At 38.3% G+C, this 15,834-nt stretch overlaps 1 protein-coding gene across 1 annotated transcript in view; it reads left to right on the forward strand.

Annotated features, from left to right (window-relative positions):
* Window positions 1–15,834, forward strand: part of cacna1s (calcium channel, voltage-dependent, L type, alpha 1S subunit) — an 83,730-nt gene that overhangs the window by 30,486 nt on the left and 37,410 nt on the right. Inside the window, exons 9-15 of the mRNA XM_031896822.1 lie at window positions 1,734–1,882; window positions 2,582–2,663; window positions 5,426–5,586; window positions 7,932–8,157; window positions 8,538–8,745; window positions 9,492–9,612; window positions 10,089–10,203. Of these exons, the coding sequence (XP_031752682.1) occupies window positions 1,734–1,882; window positions 2,582–2,663; window positions 5,426–5,586; window positions 7,932–8,157; window positions 8,538–8,745; window positions 9,492–9,612; window positions 10,089–10,203 (1,062 nt within the window). The remainder of the gene's footprint in view (window positions 1–1,733; window positions 1,883–2,581; window positions 2,664–5,425; window positions 5,587–7,931; window positions 8,158–8,537; window positions 8,746–9,491; window positions 9,613–10,088; window positions 10,204–15,834) is intronic.

Consider the following 15,834-nt stretch of genomic DNA (forward strand, 5'->3'; position numbering starts at 1 on the left):
GCTTGTCACCCTATATGAGTTCTTTGAAAGGGTTTGGCTGGGGCATGGTTATGATACCATCTAGCTTTAATGTTTTTAATGTCTTCTGTGCTTGTCACCCTATCTGAGTTCTTTGAAAGGGTTTGGCTGGGGCATGGTTATGATACCATCTAGCTTTGATGTTTTTAATGTCTTCTGTGCTTGTTGTCACCCTATCTGAGTTCTTTGAAAGGGTTTGGCTGGGGCATGGTTATTATACCATCTAGCTTTGATGTTTTTAATGTCTTCTGTGCTTGTCACCCTATATGAGTTCTTTGAAAGGGTTTGGCTGGGGCATGGTTATGATACCATCTAGCTTTGATGTTTTTAATGTCTTCTGTGCTTGTCACCCTATCTGAGTTCTTTGAAAGGGTTTGGCTGGGGCATGGTTATGATACCATCTAGCTTTGATGTTTTTAATGTCTTCTGTGCTTGTTGTCACCCTATCTGAGTTCTTTGAAAGGGTTTGGCTGGGGCATGGTTATTATACCATCTAGCTTTGATGTTTTTAATGTCTTCTGTGCTTGTTGTCACCCTATCTTAGTTCTTTGAAAGGGTTTGCCTGGGGCATGGTTATGATACCATCTATCTGAGATATTTTTTCTGTCCTCTGTGCTTCAGTGGCTGCAACAAAAAAACCATAATTTTTTAGGAATGTACACATTCCTGATTTTTCAGGGTTCTGCAACTGCGGCAAAATCGTATCTTTTATGGTCACCACAGGTGATCGAAAAGGTAGGACAAACCTGGGCCCACACTGCAGAATCAGTGTTTTTTGGTTCACGTTACTCTACATTGAATTACCTCTGCCTGACCATGCACGTGCGCACAAGCACGGTGACTGCTAAACACACCACTACAGAAATATTCCCACCGACGGGACGAACGTCCTGGAGGTGACAAGCAACTAGTAAAAACTAATATTCGCACACTTGACAGTATCATTAAAGCTTTTTGCGTTTTTTTTCGTTGCAGTAAATGCGGCGTTTTGTCTTTGCGTGTGAACCGGCCGTAACCTTTACACGACTTGATTGGAATGTAGATGCCGGACTTTTTAAAGCAGTTTATTACATAAGTTTAGGAATGTAGTGTGATTTCTGCCCTTTACAGCACAAAACGCAACGCTGTGTCAACAACGTATTTTTCAGAGAAATTTTTGCCATTGATGCCCCTCCTGCATGCCACTGTCCAGGTCATGGCACCCTTTAAACAACTTTAAAATCAGTTTTCTGGCCAGAGATGGCTTTTCTAGGTCTTAAAGTTCGCCTTCCCATTGAAGTCTATGGGGTTCGCAAAGTTCGCGAACGTTCGCACTTTCTGACGAAAGTTCGCGAACGGGTTCGCGAACATTTTTTTTCAGGTTCGCTACATCCCTATTCTCCAGTGCAAACAACCCCAACTTGGCCAGTCTTTACCAGCTTAGTTGCCCTTCGCTGTACCCTCTCTAACTGAATAATATCCCATTTGAGCAGTAGAGACCAAAACTGCAAGGCATATTCTTCCTTCAGAAGTGGCACCTATATTGGCAAAATACAAAGTGTTTATCCCATATTGGCTCTTGATTTCTAATTTTTATGTTACGCTACACTTATGAATACAGTTTCTATTTGTGTTTTTTATTTTCAACATTTCATTTGTGAAATTTGGTATTTGTTATTTCACATTTTGATGCTGTTTTGGCATCCTTAAAATATGCATTTTTTTAAACATCCTAGAGAGTTCACCAAGGAGCGTGAAAAAGCAAAATCACGGGGTGCTTTCCAGAAGTTGAGAGAACAACAGGCAATGGATGAGGATCTGCGGGGTTATTTGGACTGGATCACACATGCTGAAGTCATGGACCCAGACATGGAACAAGGAGATGGTAAGGAGGTACTCAGAAAGATCAAATCATTTATTTTAGTCTCTTGCTCATTTCTAAGAGTCACAGGGGAAAAGGGGCTGTAAATCTGAATAATGTGTTAATGTGTAACAATATTAATCATTATTTACATTGCATCGGAGTACTAAAAAAAGCCAATATGGAATGTTGATCTGTAAAGGTATGGAGCTGCCAAATTTCAGTTAGCCTGTAGGACAGGCTCAGCTAAGGGCATGATACCAAGTGATTGTCGACTAGCCTTTAGCCTAAGGTTCAGTTACCCTCAGTGATACTTACCTACAGAGGTAATTGGTATGTTATCGCATACATATGGACTTTTTGTGCTCATAGAGTGCATCTTTTCAACCTATTGGAAAAGGCCCAGCTGAGGGCAACCCTCTATAATATTACTGGTGCTTTCAGTTATATACTGGCCTCTTTCTTTTATAGCCAATGTAACTACCTTTAACGAGTCTTATTACTAATAAAACGTATCTTTTATCGCAGGGTTTTCCATACTTAATACCTCTGCCCTATAAACTTAACTCTTTAATTCTCTAACCTCTTACTGAGGGACTTGGTGTGGCTTATGCTTTCTGACAATCTATCTTATTTGGGATTGTTATTTGTTTTTACATCAAACTCTCCCTAAACCTGAACCAGATTTCACTTTTTTTCTTTTCCTTTTCTCTCCTCTGTTAGGATTTTCACAATTAGAAGAAGGTTGCTCAGAGACAGAAAGTCTCTATGAATTGGAGGGAATAAACAAGTTTATAAGCTTCTTGTAAGTGATTCTTAAAGAGATGTATTGAAATAGTACTGATAATGTGGGAAATCTGCCACCTTTGGCATGTGTATACAATGCTAATATATAGTGGTACAGAAAATTAAAATTGATAAAAGTCTATCTACTTTGTTATGTGAAAGGGAAATTCAATTTTCAGTAAATGTTTGATAAACTACCTCATTAATCATTAATTCAACCAATAGATGGGGCATGAGGTTTTGGCTTAAAAAATAGAACAGAAATGGTTGTCATTTAAAATGATATTTAACCGTTACCGCTATAAATGTATACTTTGGTTAGAAAATATGTACCGTTTCTTTAAAAAGTGAAAAATGTTCTGCAGCTCAGTTCACCACTCATCTGCTCTCCCTCTGGAAATGGCTTGCAGAAATCCATTGATGACCAGCCAGCCAGTGAGTAACGATCAGCGCTACTCCGCACTGCAAGGGGCAGGAAAGCAGAGCAGGGTTGCTTCTTACTGAGGTTAGCCACCATATACCAACATACAATAACTCCACTCTGCTTCCCTGCCCTTGGGAATGCAGAGCAGTGCTGACTGATTCACACTACTCCAGAGGGCTGACTCTGGCCTGCCATCCAGCCATCAAAGGATTTCTACAAGCTGCTTCCAGAGGGAGAGCAGACGAATGGTGAATTGAGCTGCAGAAGATCATTCTTCATAAAGAAACAATACATATTGTCTAACAAACGTATAATGCAAATATGCTTCTTTTTAGGTGGAGAAGCAGTGCAATTTTATTTTTGCCTTTACATCCCATTTAAGGTAAAAGGGAAACATTTACTGATATGCATATGCCAGTTTAATAAGATTCTGTAACAGGTCACTTATGATATTAATTATCTATTGGTTATTTATTTGTCTGAATTATTCAGAACTATGTGGCTTTGATATAAAAATGTAAATAGGAATGAAGAGGAAAGCATTTAAAATTATTATTATTATTAACATTTATTTATAAAGCGCCAACATATTTCGAAGCACTGTACAATAAGTGGGTTTCATACATTGGACATACAGAGTAACATATAAAGCAATCAATAACCGATACAAGAGGTGAAGAGGACCCTGCCCAAAAGAGCTTACAATCTACAAGGAGAAAGGGTTGAGACACAAGGTGTGGGAATGGGCATGACCAGAGTTGTGAGAGGTGTGGCACAGGGTATTGCTAAACTAGATTAGGGTAAGCTTCTCTGAATAAATGTGTTTTTAGAGATCTCTTGAAGGCAGAGAGATTGGGAGAAAGTCTGATAGTTTGTGGGAGCGAATTCCAGAGAAGGGAGGCAGCCCTTGCAAAGTCTTGAATGCGAGCGTGTGAGGAGGAAATGAGAGAGGAGTTGAGGAGCACGTCAGTAGAGGAGCGTAACAAGCGGGTTGGATGGTACCTAGAGATAAGTTCAGAGATGTAGGGTGGGGCAGAGTTATGAACTGCTTTAAATGTGAGAGTCATTAGTTTGAATTTTATCCTGGATGGTAGGGGAAGCCAGTGCAGGGATTGGCAGAGTGGCACGGCAGAGGAGGAGCGGTTGGAGAGGTGTATGAGCCTGGCAGCAGTATTCATTATGGACTGGAGAGGGGACAGTCTTTGGAGGGGAAGGCCAATTAATAGGGAGTTACAGTAGTCCAGGCGAGATATTAAACCAAAACAAAAGTGCTGTTGCTGCAAACTGGACATGATGAGAAGTGTGTGGTTGGGTAGGCGGGGGCAAAAAACAGGAAGAAACTTTAAATGTAAAAACTGCTTATATTGAGAAATGTGATCTGAACTTCAAACCACAGACCTGATGATGTAAGTAGGAGATTGGACTGTGGAGTTTTAGTAGGTTTAATCTACTTGGTATTTTTCCACAGCTGCATAAACCTTTTAATTTTTTTAAACTACGGCTTAGCAGGGCACTGTTACCATGAGGCGAGTTTCTCAACTGGCCTCAGGTCAGAAGCACCCCCAAAGTTACCACGGGCAGCAAAAAGCCTCTCCTGGTAACTTTAAGAGTGCAATGGTAATAAACATAGCAGTAACAAATCAGCAGCAGGATGGGCCAGAAAGATATTTTCCTGAATTAAATGTGGTATATGTTCAAAGAACATATATTCAGAGAGTCATTTACCGTGAAGTTTTGGTCTCCAGTGCATAAAAGGCATATAAATGTAATAAATAATAAAGTAAGCAGTAAAAAATAAAATAAAGTCCAAAGAAGAGCAACTACACTTGAAAAGGTTATGTAAGTTGAGATTGTTTACACTGGAGAAAAGGCACTTAAGGGGGGGGGGGCGTATCATAACTATGTAATAACATATATCTGATACGCTATGTACCAGTAAACCCTTCCAGAGGGCACAAAGGGCATCCATGCAGATTAGAAAAAGGAGGTTGCATGTTGTAAGTTCAAAATTGATCCAGGGATAGGTCCGATTGCCCTCTTGGAATCAGTAAGGATTTTTGTCTACATCTGAGGGGAACTGGAGGCGTTCAGACTTTAGGATTTTCACCTTTCTCTGGATCAGCTAGCAGGTAGACAGCTTTTAGTCTGCAAAAAAGTGGATGGACATGTGTCTTCTTTTAACCTCATCCACTATGTTTATTTGTAAGCAAATAAAAAAAAAAATTTCTGATTCTGAATTCCAACACATAATTTTATGTGTTGTATTTTTATTGAAACAAACAAACTAATTTAAAGTATCTGCTGTGTACTGTAATATATATATATATACACATCATTTAATTTTGTTATATCTGTAGGAAACAGTGGCGTCATTGGCACCGGCTCCTGCGCAGGAAGTGTCGTGATCTTGTAAAATCCAGATTTTTCTATTGGTTTGTTATCCTTATCATTCTATTTAACACCATTACCATAGCAACAGAGCATCATAACCAGCCAGAATGGCTGACTAAAGCCCAAGGTAAGCAATGTCATATACAGGTTTTATATATTATGCTCTTTCCATCTATCATTCTATGCTCTCAGCAGAGGTATATGTTGCAGGTTACATAGCCATGTTGCATAGTTTGCATAATTGCATAATTGAAGATAAGTATTTAAAAGTTACAGGCTTTCAAAACAAAAATCAATAAAAAAGGCTAGGAAACCATCTAGGGATCATTTACAAATGCACCCACAAGTACATATTTCTGAAATGGACACAATGGAGTGTGCATATTGAATCAATTGTTAATTGTGTTTAAACATGTGTCTGCACTTGTACATGGTTGTCAGTGCCCGTCTCTTCTGATAAATGTCATGCAACTGCACTTATTGAAACTGGGGAACCCTTGATCTACTGGCACACAGGGCCTAGTGGTAGCTCCAGGGTTCCAGATAAGGATTACCACATGCACATCCAGGCCTCTGCACCATATGCTTGGTGCATATCAATCAGAATTAGGGCTACTAGCACACAAAGGTGATCCCAAGTGGGACTAGCCCCTAACTTTTTATTATGCCAAAACATGCACTAGACATATGTCTAGTGAATTAAATGCAAATTATCTTTTCAATGCAAGCTCGGGAAGTAAAAATGGTAACCCTACTTGCATCTGATTTAAGTCAAAGCACAATTCAGACAAAGCACAAGGACAATGCATAGATGCCATTTATGCTAAAATTATGGAAACAACAATTACAGGTAAATAAAACATGGTAGTTTGTGTCTGAAACTGCACAACTTCTTTTGTTGCTCAAAATTGGAGAAACGATTCCAGGGAGTATTCTCTTGTGTGAAATGCAGGTAGGTTTTCCTTTTGAAATCTAAGTTGCAAAATCTTAAGGGGCAGCTTGCAACTGGTAAGAGTTCCCATTGCAAAAAACAGAAAAGTGGCTCTGCAGTTTACCATATGCTGCTTTTTTGCTGCCTCTGCTACCTTGTCCCACACCTGTGGCAAAGTTCTGACAATAGCAGCCTTGAGTGCATTTCATGATCTACTTACATATATACCAGTTAATGTAATACTGACACATTCCTATTATGATAAGAATCTCATTACAGGTATGGGGCCTATTATTCAGAAGGCTGGGGAGCTGGGGTTTTCTGGATAAGGGGTCTTTACATAATTTGGATCTCCATACCTTAAGTCTGCTTAAAGATAATTTAAACCCAATAATATTGTTTTGCCACCAGTAAGGATTAATTATATCTTAGTTGGTATTAGAGTCTATATAGAATATAGCCTTCCTGTAATTCAGAGCTTTTTGGATATCAGGTTTCCATATAACAGATCCCATACTTGTATAACAAACAATGCAGAACTATGCCCAGGGGCGTTTTGGCCTAGGGGATGCCACCCCCACTTGACCCTCTGCACTTAGTTTTTTTGCTTCGGAGGAGGGTGAAGGGGGCTGTATCGCTAGTACAGAGAGTGCTATTTAAAAGAGAGTGATTTACAAAAAAATTTTGGCTCTTGAAGATTCCAGGAGCAGCCTTTTGCCACCCCTGGTAACTTTAGAGGTGCTGCCACCTGAGGTGAGTTTCTCAGTTTGCCTCATTGCAGAAAGCAGCCTTGACTGTGCCACTACCCAAAGCCTTCCCCAGTCCAGCTGCACTTACCCCATCCCAACAGGCCTAATAAGGGAGAACCTGCTGTTAGTAAGGCTAGTGGTGCAATACTTTCATAGGCTGGAATACTGCTTACAGTGATTCTAAAAGGTGGGTCACAGTGTTCGTTACAGGGCCCACTTTTATTTACTCTGTTCATTAATGCTTCAGAAGAGGGCCTTGAAAACAATGTATAGTGCAGTGTAAGCATTGTCAAGTGCAGTAAGGACAATAAAGATATTGTCCTTTAAGAACAGATTCTTTAAACAGTGGTGTGAACAGGGTACCCCCCTTACATAAGATCATATATATTTATCTTTGGAGTCAGAATTAGGGAAATGTTGGTGTAAATTTTACATTAGCATTACACTAGACAAGCATTCAAATTATTACCCATTACTGAGATAGCAACTAAGCTATTAAATGGTATGGCAGATTTCATTTATGAAGAAAGTCTGGCCAAGGTGGAATTGTTTACACTGGAGAAGAGAGGCTTAAGGGGAATGTAATGATTATGTAAAGATATAAGGGCTTCATTTAATAACTCTCTGATATCATTAGCTAGAAATTATTTGGGCGAAATGTTTAATATAATTGGCATATGCCTGTTTTTAAACTATTGTGCATATATGTAAAATTTATCAATATCATTTAACTTGTTTAATGGAGGATTGCTTAACTTACTTCCCAAATCTGCTATTTTTATCTACTTCCAGATATCGCAAATCAAGTACTTTTGGCAATGTTCACTTTAGAAATGGTACTGAAGATATATGCATTGGGCTTCCAGTCATATTTTATGTCACTATTTAATCGGTTTGACTGCTTTGTGGTATGTACTGGTATTCTAGAGATTTTGCTGGTCTCCAGCAACATTATGTCTCCTCTTGGAATATCAGTCCTCCGTTGTATTCGATTACTGAGGATCTTCAAGATCACACGGTAAGAAGACATTAATGACAATGCAAAACACTGAAAACATTTACACATAGAGGGATATTTATTAATAAGCACAGTTGAGATTTTGCACCAAATTGTGCAAATTTGTGGCAAAAAAATCCAACTATAAATATTAATAAATCTCCCTCCTAGTGGGTAATTTTTATTAAATGCACAAGGGGGGGTGCTATTTTGTTGAGCACCAGCAGTGAATAAAATCACATACTTTTACCAGCATTTACTTTTTCTAGCACTTCTCTTCTGTAAACAACATAAACAAAAAGATTACCTCGATCACATGATGTCTAGTTATTGGCTCATATTTTACATAGAGAGGAGAAAGTTACATGAAATCTAATGTATGCTGACAACTTGTGTTCTAGGTACTGGACATCCTTAAATAATCTGGTGGCTTCTCTTCTCAACTCTGTTCGTTCTATTGCTTCTCTCCTCCTTCTGCTTTTCCTCTTCATGATCATCTTTGCTCTGCTTGGAATGCAGATGTTTGGTGGCAAGTTTGACTTTGAGGATACAGAGATTCGCAGGAGTACATTTGATAACTTTCCACAGTCGCTGATCACTGTCTTCCAGGTGACTCCAGAATAAAGGAGGAGAATACAAAAGGGACTTTTGCTTGATTTACTGTGCTCTTAGATTATCAGCTGACTTAATTTATTCATAAACAATTTAGGCATCTTTCTCTTACATCTTTCCCTTTTACTTTTCTGCTTTTTTTTTATGCTCCACATGCGCCAACAACTCCCTAGCAGTTGTTGAACTGCAATAATAAAGCAGATAAATTCCTTAAAACCCTAGCTATCAGGTGCCAGGAGGCATTAATTTAAGGAGAATTAAACTACCTTTAGGCTGCATCCAGAAGCCTTCTATTTTTTTGCAGATTTACTGTGACCTGCTTCAGGATAATTTGAAATTAAAACTTGCCTATGATCTTAACTGGACATGCTTCTGGTCAGGGATCACTGGGGATAATACAACAAGCATAACATGATTACTATTTGTTTTTAGTATTATGCAAAAAATAGGGGAAACATATAAACTGGTCTAATCATAATCATTTATATATATATATATATATATATATATATATATATATATATATATATATATAAATTTAGTTACAAAAAAAATTGGATCAGATGGCCCTGCTCATAAGTCTTATATTGAATATACAGTAAGTGTATATATTTACATTTTTAGGAGCAATGCTGTTGCTAAATTATAGTGCCAAACACCAACAACATTTCTTTTGTAACTGTGTCCCTAAAATAATGTCTGTCTTTAATGATTTTTTATGTATTTTTTTGTTGTTATTTTAGATATTGACTGGGGAGGACTGGAACTCTGTCATGTATAATGGAATAATGGCCTATGGTGGTCCTACTTTCCCTGGAATGTTTGTCTGCATCTATTTCATTATCTTGTTCGTTTGTGGGAATTGTATCCTTTCAATAAGAGTGCTAAACCTTCTCTGTATTTTGTCTCTAGCTAATCTTTCTTAAGGTGTTCTTTAAAACCCCTATCTCAAGTTATTATTTGATAAACTATGCAGTATAGTATAAAAAAATACATTTATTGCAGTGTTGTTCAGTGCTTTTATTTATGGACAAATTTACTAACCTCTATATTTTTTTTTGCAATTTGTGATTTTGTTGTCAATATTTTGCATTATAAATGTAAGGATACTAAGTGGCAGATTTATCAAAATGTGAGATCACAGCTCACCGCAGAAAAATTCACCCACTTTCTAGTCATTCCTAGGAGATTTTAAGAAGGTAATTTATAAATGGTCGAAAGTTCACTATTTGATAAATACCCTTCAAAAAATTATTTAATTACATTCTGTCTTTATTACTAAAATTTCTATGAATTGGATTCACACGGCCTTTGGGTACTACATCCTTAACTTTATATAGATATTTTGCTGAATGTGTTTCTTGCTATTGCAGTTGATAATTTAGCAGAGGCAGAGAATCTCACATCCGCTCAAAAAGCGAAGGCTGAGGAACGCAAGAGGAAAAAGTTAGCTCGGTAAGTAGACTCCTTAAAAAACTGCTACCCTATTTAAAGGAAAACTATACCCCCCAAACAACGTAGGTCTCTATAAAAATATATATCATAAACAAGCTGATATGTAAACCCCTGCGTCATCTAAATAAACCAGATTCATGAATACTGACATTTTAAGAATTAAGGCCCGCTTTCTGGGATCATAGGATTCACAGTGCACACAAACAAGCCAAGGCACACACACATGCTAGGTCACATCAGCCAATTAATGGACAGAGTTCTGCCTTTTGCTTCCACACTTCTTCCTGTTACAGTTAGAGCTGCATTATTTCTGGTCATGTGATCTCTGAGGGAGCCCACAGCCCATCACTAAATGGTGGTTCAACGGAAAGGATGTAAAAGGGCAATATTTACTGATATATATTTCAGTTTGATGAGATTCTTTAATAGGTTACTTAACATAATATGAACTATATGTTGGTTAAGTATTCATAGTATATGTGTAGTTTTTCTATAACAACATTTGGTATGGTGTAAAGGAGCACTATCATCAGTTGCTATCTGTTGCTATATCTCAGACAAACTGTGCAGCAGTGATTTTATATGCTTGCATCATAGGCAGAGGGTGACTTTTTTTGTTTGGGGAGGCTAAAGATGGGCCATACATAGACTGACCTAAAGCTAAGGTGGTGGATTCGCTGCTGGTGTAAAAAATAGACCTCCCAACTACCTCTTGCGGTTCCTTCTGACAGTAATACTGTTCAAAAGTGTGGGTGGGAGTGCTTTTTTTATCCTAAAATGCTTAGGATGCATACCTCCCAACATTTGAAAAATGAAAAGAGGGACAAAAAGATTTGGCGCACGCAGCGCCACGCCCCAATTACCACACCCCATTTAAAAAAAATACTCCTTTTATATAGATGAAATGGCGGGATCAGATGCAAATGTGCTATACCCTCATACTGTACTACCTAAGGAAAACAATATAGCAACTCCTACATATAAAATACAAATATAGAGAGAAGGCAGTCAGTTATAAGTGAGTTATAACTACGTACCAGTTTTGCCCCCCCATACACAGTGCCCCCATACACAGTGCCCCCATACAGAGTACCCCCTAGACAGTACCCCCCATAGAAAGTGTCCCAAAGACAGTACCCCCCATAGAAAGTGCCCCCATAGACAGTAACCCCCTTAGAAAGTGCCCCATAGATAGTACCCCCATAGACAGTACCCCCCATAGACAGTACACCCCATAGAAAGTGCCCCAAAGACAGTACCCCCCATAGACAGGGCCCCCCATAGAAAGTGCCCCCATAGACAGTACACTCCATAGAAAGAACTATCCAGCACAGCGGGATGCGCTGGCTGGAGCCGGACGTTCCGGCTTCTTCTGCTGCTTTGCTTGTTATGCCTCTCCTTGTGCAGCGGTGACAGGCCCTTTTATAAGGTTGTGCCCCGTGCGTAATGACGTCACACGTACGCATGGGGTGCAACCTTATAAAAGGGCCTGTCGCGCTGCGCAAGGAGAGGCATAACAAGCAAAGCAGCAGAAGAAGCCGGAACGTCCGGCTCCAGCCAGCGCATCCCGCTGTGCTGGATAGTTCAATAAATGTCCCGCAATGCGGGACATTCATGGAACTATCCGGGACAGTGGGATGCGCTATAAAAACCGTGACTGTCCTGCGAAAAGCGGGACAGTTGGGGGGTATGAGGATGTAAAAGTTTTTATACATGCACTTCTGTGAGGGGTTCTCCATTGATTAGTGTTTGTGATCAGTAAGCTTAAATATGTTTTAGTTAGTTTTATAGCTAGAAAGGCAGTGGGTACTGACATTCCAGGCACATTAAATACAGAGAAATGCATCCCATAATTACAAAATAAATATTTTGTATACATAAAAACTCACCCATAAACTCACTCACACATCTATTCATTCCTATGGGATCTATCAAATTGTGAACTCTTTCATTCATTCATAAATTAGATTCTAAAAAACCCATAGGAATGAAGTTTTTATTAAGCACTAAACTCACATTTTGATAAATCTGCCCCTTAGGACTTAGCCTTTTTTGTTCCTCTAGGGGCAGATTTACTAAAGCTCTAACTTTTAAAAAAAAAAAATTGAAAATTAAAAAAAAAAAAAAAAATATCCAAGAATGTCTGACATTTACTAAGGGGCTGATTTACTAACCCACGAATCCGACCCGAATTGGAAAAGTTCCGACTTGAAAACGAACATTTTGCGACTTTTTCGTATGTTTTGCGATTTTTTTCGGATTCTGTACGAATTTTTCGTTACCAATACGATTTTTGCGTAAAAACGCGAGTTTTTCGTATCCATTACGAAATTTGCGTAAAAAGTTGCGCATTTTTCGTAGCGTTAAAACTTACGCGAAAAATGCGCAACTTTTCGCGTAAGTTTTAACGCTACGAAAAATGCGCAACTTTTTACGCAACTTTCGTAATGGATAGGAAAACTCGCGTTTTTACTCAAAAATCGTATTGGTAACGAAAAATTCGTAAAGAATCCGAAAAAATCGCAAAACATGCGAAAAAATCGCAAAATACCGATCATTACGAAAAAAACGCAATCGGACTCCATTCGACCCGTTCGTGGGTAAGTAAATCAGCCCCTAAGAGTCTGAACTCGAAAAGTATGAAAGGTTGGGAAAGTACTGCTTTTTAGAATTTTTGCACCAAAACCTCTACTTTTTAGAACTGTCGCACAAAAAAAAAACAGCAAAAAATATAAAGACCTTTGAAGTAAAGAAGGATCCTCCAGGGACATCTGCCATTGACTTCTACATGATCTCGACAAGTTTTAGCTGGCAAATTGTCAGATTTGGATTTTTAGCAGTTGTGTCGCATAGTAAATCTGGAAAAAGTTGTGCCTTTTTTCAGCGGATCTTTCAGATCGTAAAAAAAATCCAACCGTTAATAAATGGGCCCCTAAGTGTAGCGGATGCCAGAACTAGGCAGGTGAGCGCTGAGCAAGAGACAAACGAGAGAAAGATGTGAAAGAAAATGTAAAACCCATGAACATTTTAAATGAATGTTTAATGTGTTATTTGTAAATGTTATTGCCTTTGAAAGCAATATCTTTTTGACTTTTACATGAACTGCACAACTGGTTCTGGTTTTCCAGTGTACAAGAAGTCAGCTGATTTACAGGCCTGGAAAAAAACTGGCTACAATGCAAATATTTTGCAATAACTTAAAGGGATTGTTTAGAAATTGCAACTGGTCTTAATTTTTTTTGTATTGAACTATGTAGCTGTTTTGTTCCTCGGTTTTCAAGTTTTTCAGCAGCTGTCTGGTTTCTAGGGCCCAATTTATCCTAGCAACCAGGCATTGATTTATATAAGGAACTAGAATATGAATAAGGAAGACCCTTGCTGCCAGGGTCAGTGACCCCCATTCGAAAGTTTGCAGAAGAGCAATGCAAATAGTAGAAACTATAAAAATTCACATTTAACATTTGTAATAATAATTTGTAGCAATATTATGTCCTACAAAGTATTACCATACTATTTTAATGTATTCTTTCATTCATAAAATTGTACAATAGTGATTTTTTGCAGTAAATGCATTTCTTATCGTACTGGCCTCTGTGCTGTAAATAACGCAACTGGTGGGTCATTACTTATGAGCAAAACTTGAAAATTCCCTGGACACTTTGTTGCAAGGTCTTTTCCCCCATAATGGAACGGTGATAAATCAGGGCATAGGGCCTGATTCACTAAAGGGCGATAAAACGTGCGCTATTTTTATTGTGCGCTAAAATTTTTACCGCGTCTTAATTTTGGAGATTTTTCGCACGATTCACTATAAGCATACTCGCGCTTTTTTAGCGCGAAATTGCATGCGTTATTTAACTCGCGAAAAGACTATTTCAATGCGGTATTTGCCGGTACATGCGCTAAATTACGCGAATAATATGAATGGTAGCATAGAAATAGTGTATAAAAATTGTTGCCGCATATAAATGATGTATATAAATATTAGCCACATATAAATGGTAGCATATAAATGGTATCATATAAATAGTAGATGCTTATAAATAGTAGCCACTAGTGATGAGCAAATGTGTTCTGGTTATCTTTAGTGAAAAATTAGGAAATCTTTTGAAAGATCCACGAAACGGCAAAAATATTGTGCGGGCAAAAAAATTGTTGCTGTGACTATTATTTTTTGACGCTTGTATAAATTTTTGGATGTGCGGTGAATTTTTGCGTGGCAAATTTTTTCATGCGTTTTGCTATTGGCGGAATGTTTTGAGAAACCCATGAAAAAATCCGCCGCGAAAAAAATTCAACACACGTCCAAAAATTTGCTGCAAATCCATGCCTGGCGAAACATTTCATCACTTGTAGCCAAATAGAAATAGTCGCGCAAATCAACGCACGCCATGTTAGCCATACACGCCAATACTTGCAGAAAATTACTGTATTAAAAATGAACATTTCGCTGCAAACTGGCGGCTGCGTCACTCTAGGGGAAACACATACTTGAATAAATAACACTGTAACTCCATATTTTATTGCAAAAAATCATTTACTGTACTTTTGTATAATTTTTCGCCTGCCTGTAGTAGGTGTTAATTTTCGCATAGCCGAATGCGATATTTAGCGCGCAAAAGTTATAGTGAATCATGTGATCGTATTCTTTTCAGCGCGGAAATTAACGCAAAACGGTAAAACTAGTGCGAGAAATAACCCATGCGAAAATGGCGATTTTTCGCACGCGATAATACTATGGTGAATCGCGCGCAAATTATTTTGCGTTTTTTAACGTGAAAAAGCGTGCGATAATTTTTATCGCCCTTTAGTGAATCAGGCCCATAGTGTGTTACACGTGCCATATATGACATACTTAATGTCCATGGTGAAAACAATGTATTTGTGCTATCAGCATCCATTTTTATAGAACTTGGCTGCTTTTATAGTTAGCTGCAGGCTTTTTCACAAGGACAAGCTATACTTTATTGATGATGTTGCGGCTGTTTTAGCAGGAAAGTTAGAAAACTGAAATAGATTTATAAGGTAAAATGCTCTAGACTTTACATTTTAAATAAAGGAGAGATGTGAGCAATACTGTGGAAGATATGTTATATTTAATTTAATACAAAAAAGTACCCCGCACTCACAGGACTTATAAGAAAATAAACAATTTTTATTGGTCAAAAAACTAACGTTAGTTTTTTGACCAATAAAAATTGTTTATTTTCTTATAAGTCCTGTGAGTGCGGGGTACTTTTTTGTATTATCTCTATCATAATTCTGCACCCAGGCATCCTTACTTCTGATACGTGAGTGCCTGATCCTCTTGGACTTATATTTAATTTAGATATGTTTGAATTTCCTTGGGTAGAACTTTAGGTAGATTGCAATACAGCAGGCAAGGTACCACGTGGGCTAATGGTTGATTAAATGGGTTAAGCACCTGCAAGATTATTGGTGTGTGTAGCTACTATTTTAAACTATAAATCTTCAGCATAGCAACTGACATGCAAATAGAGATTACCTACAAAAGAGACACATTTTAAGGGCTCTGGCACACGGGGGAGATTAGTCGCCCGCGATAAAACTCCCTGTTCGCGGGTGACTAATCTCCCCGAGTTGCCTACCCCTGCCATCCCACCGGCGAAC

This window comes from Xenopus tropicalis, chromosome 2 (genome assembly GCF_000004195.4).
Source record: "Xenopus tropicalis strain Nigerian chromosome 2, UCB_Xtro_10.0, whole genome shotgun sequence".
In the NCBI taxonomy this organism is placed as follows: Eukaryota; Metazoa; Chordata; class Amphibia; order Anura; family Pipidae; genus Xenopus; species Xenopus tropicalis.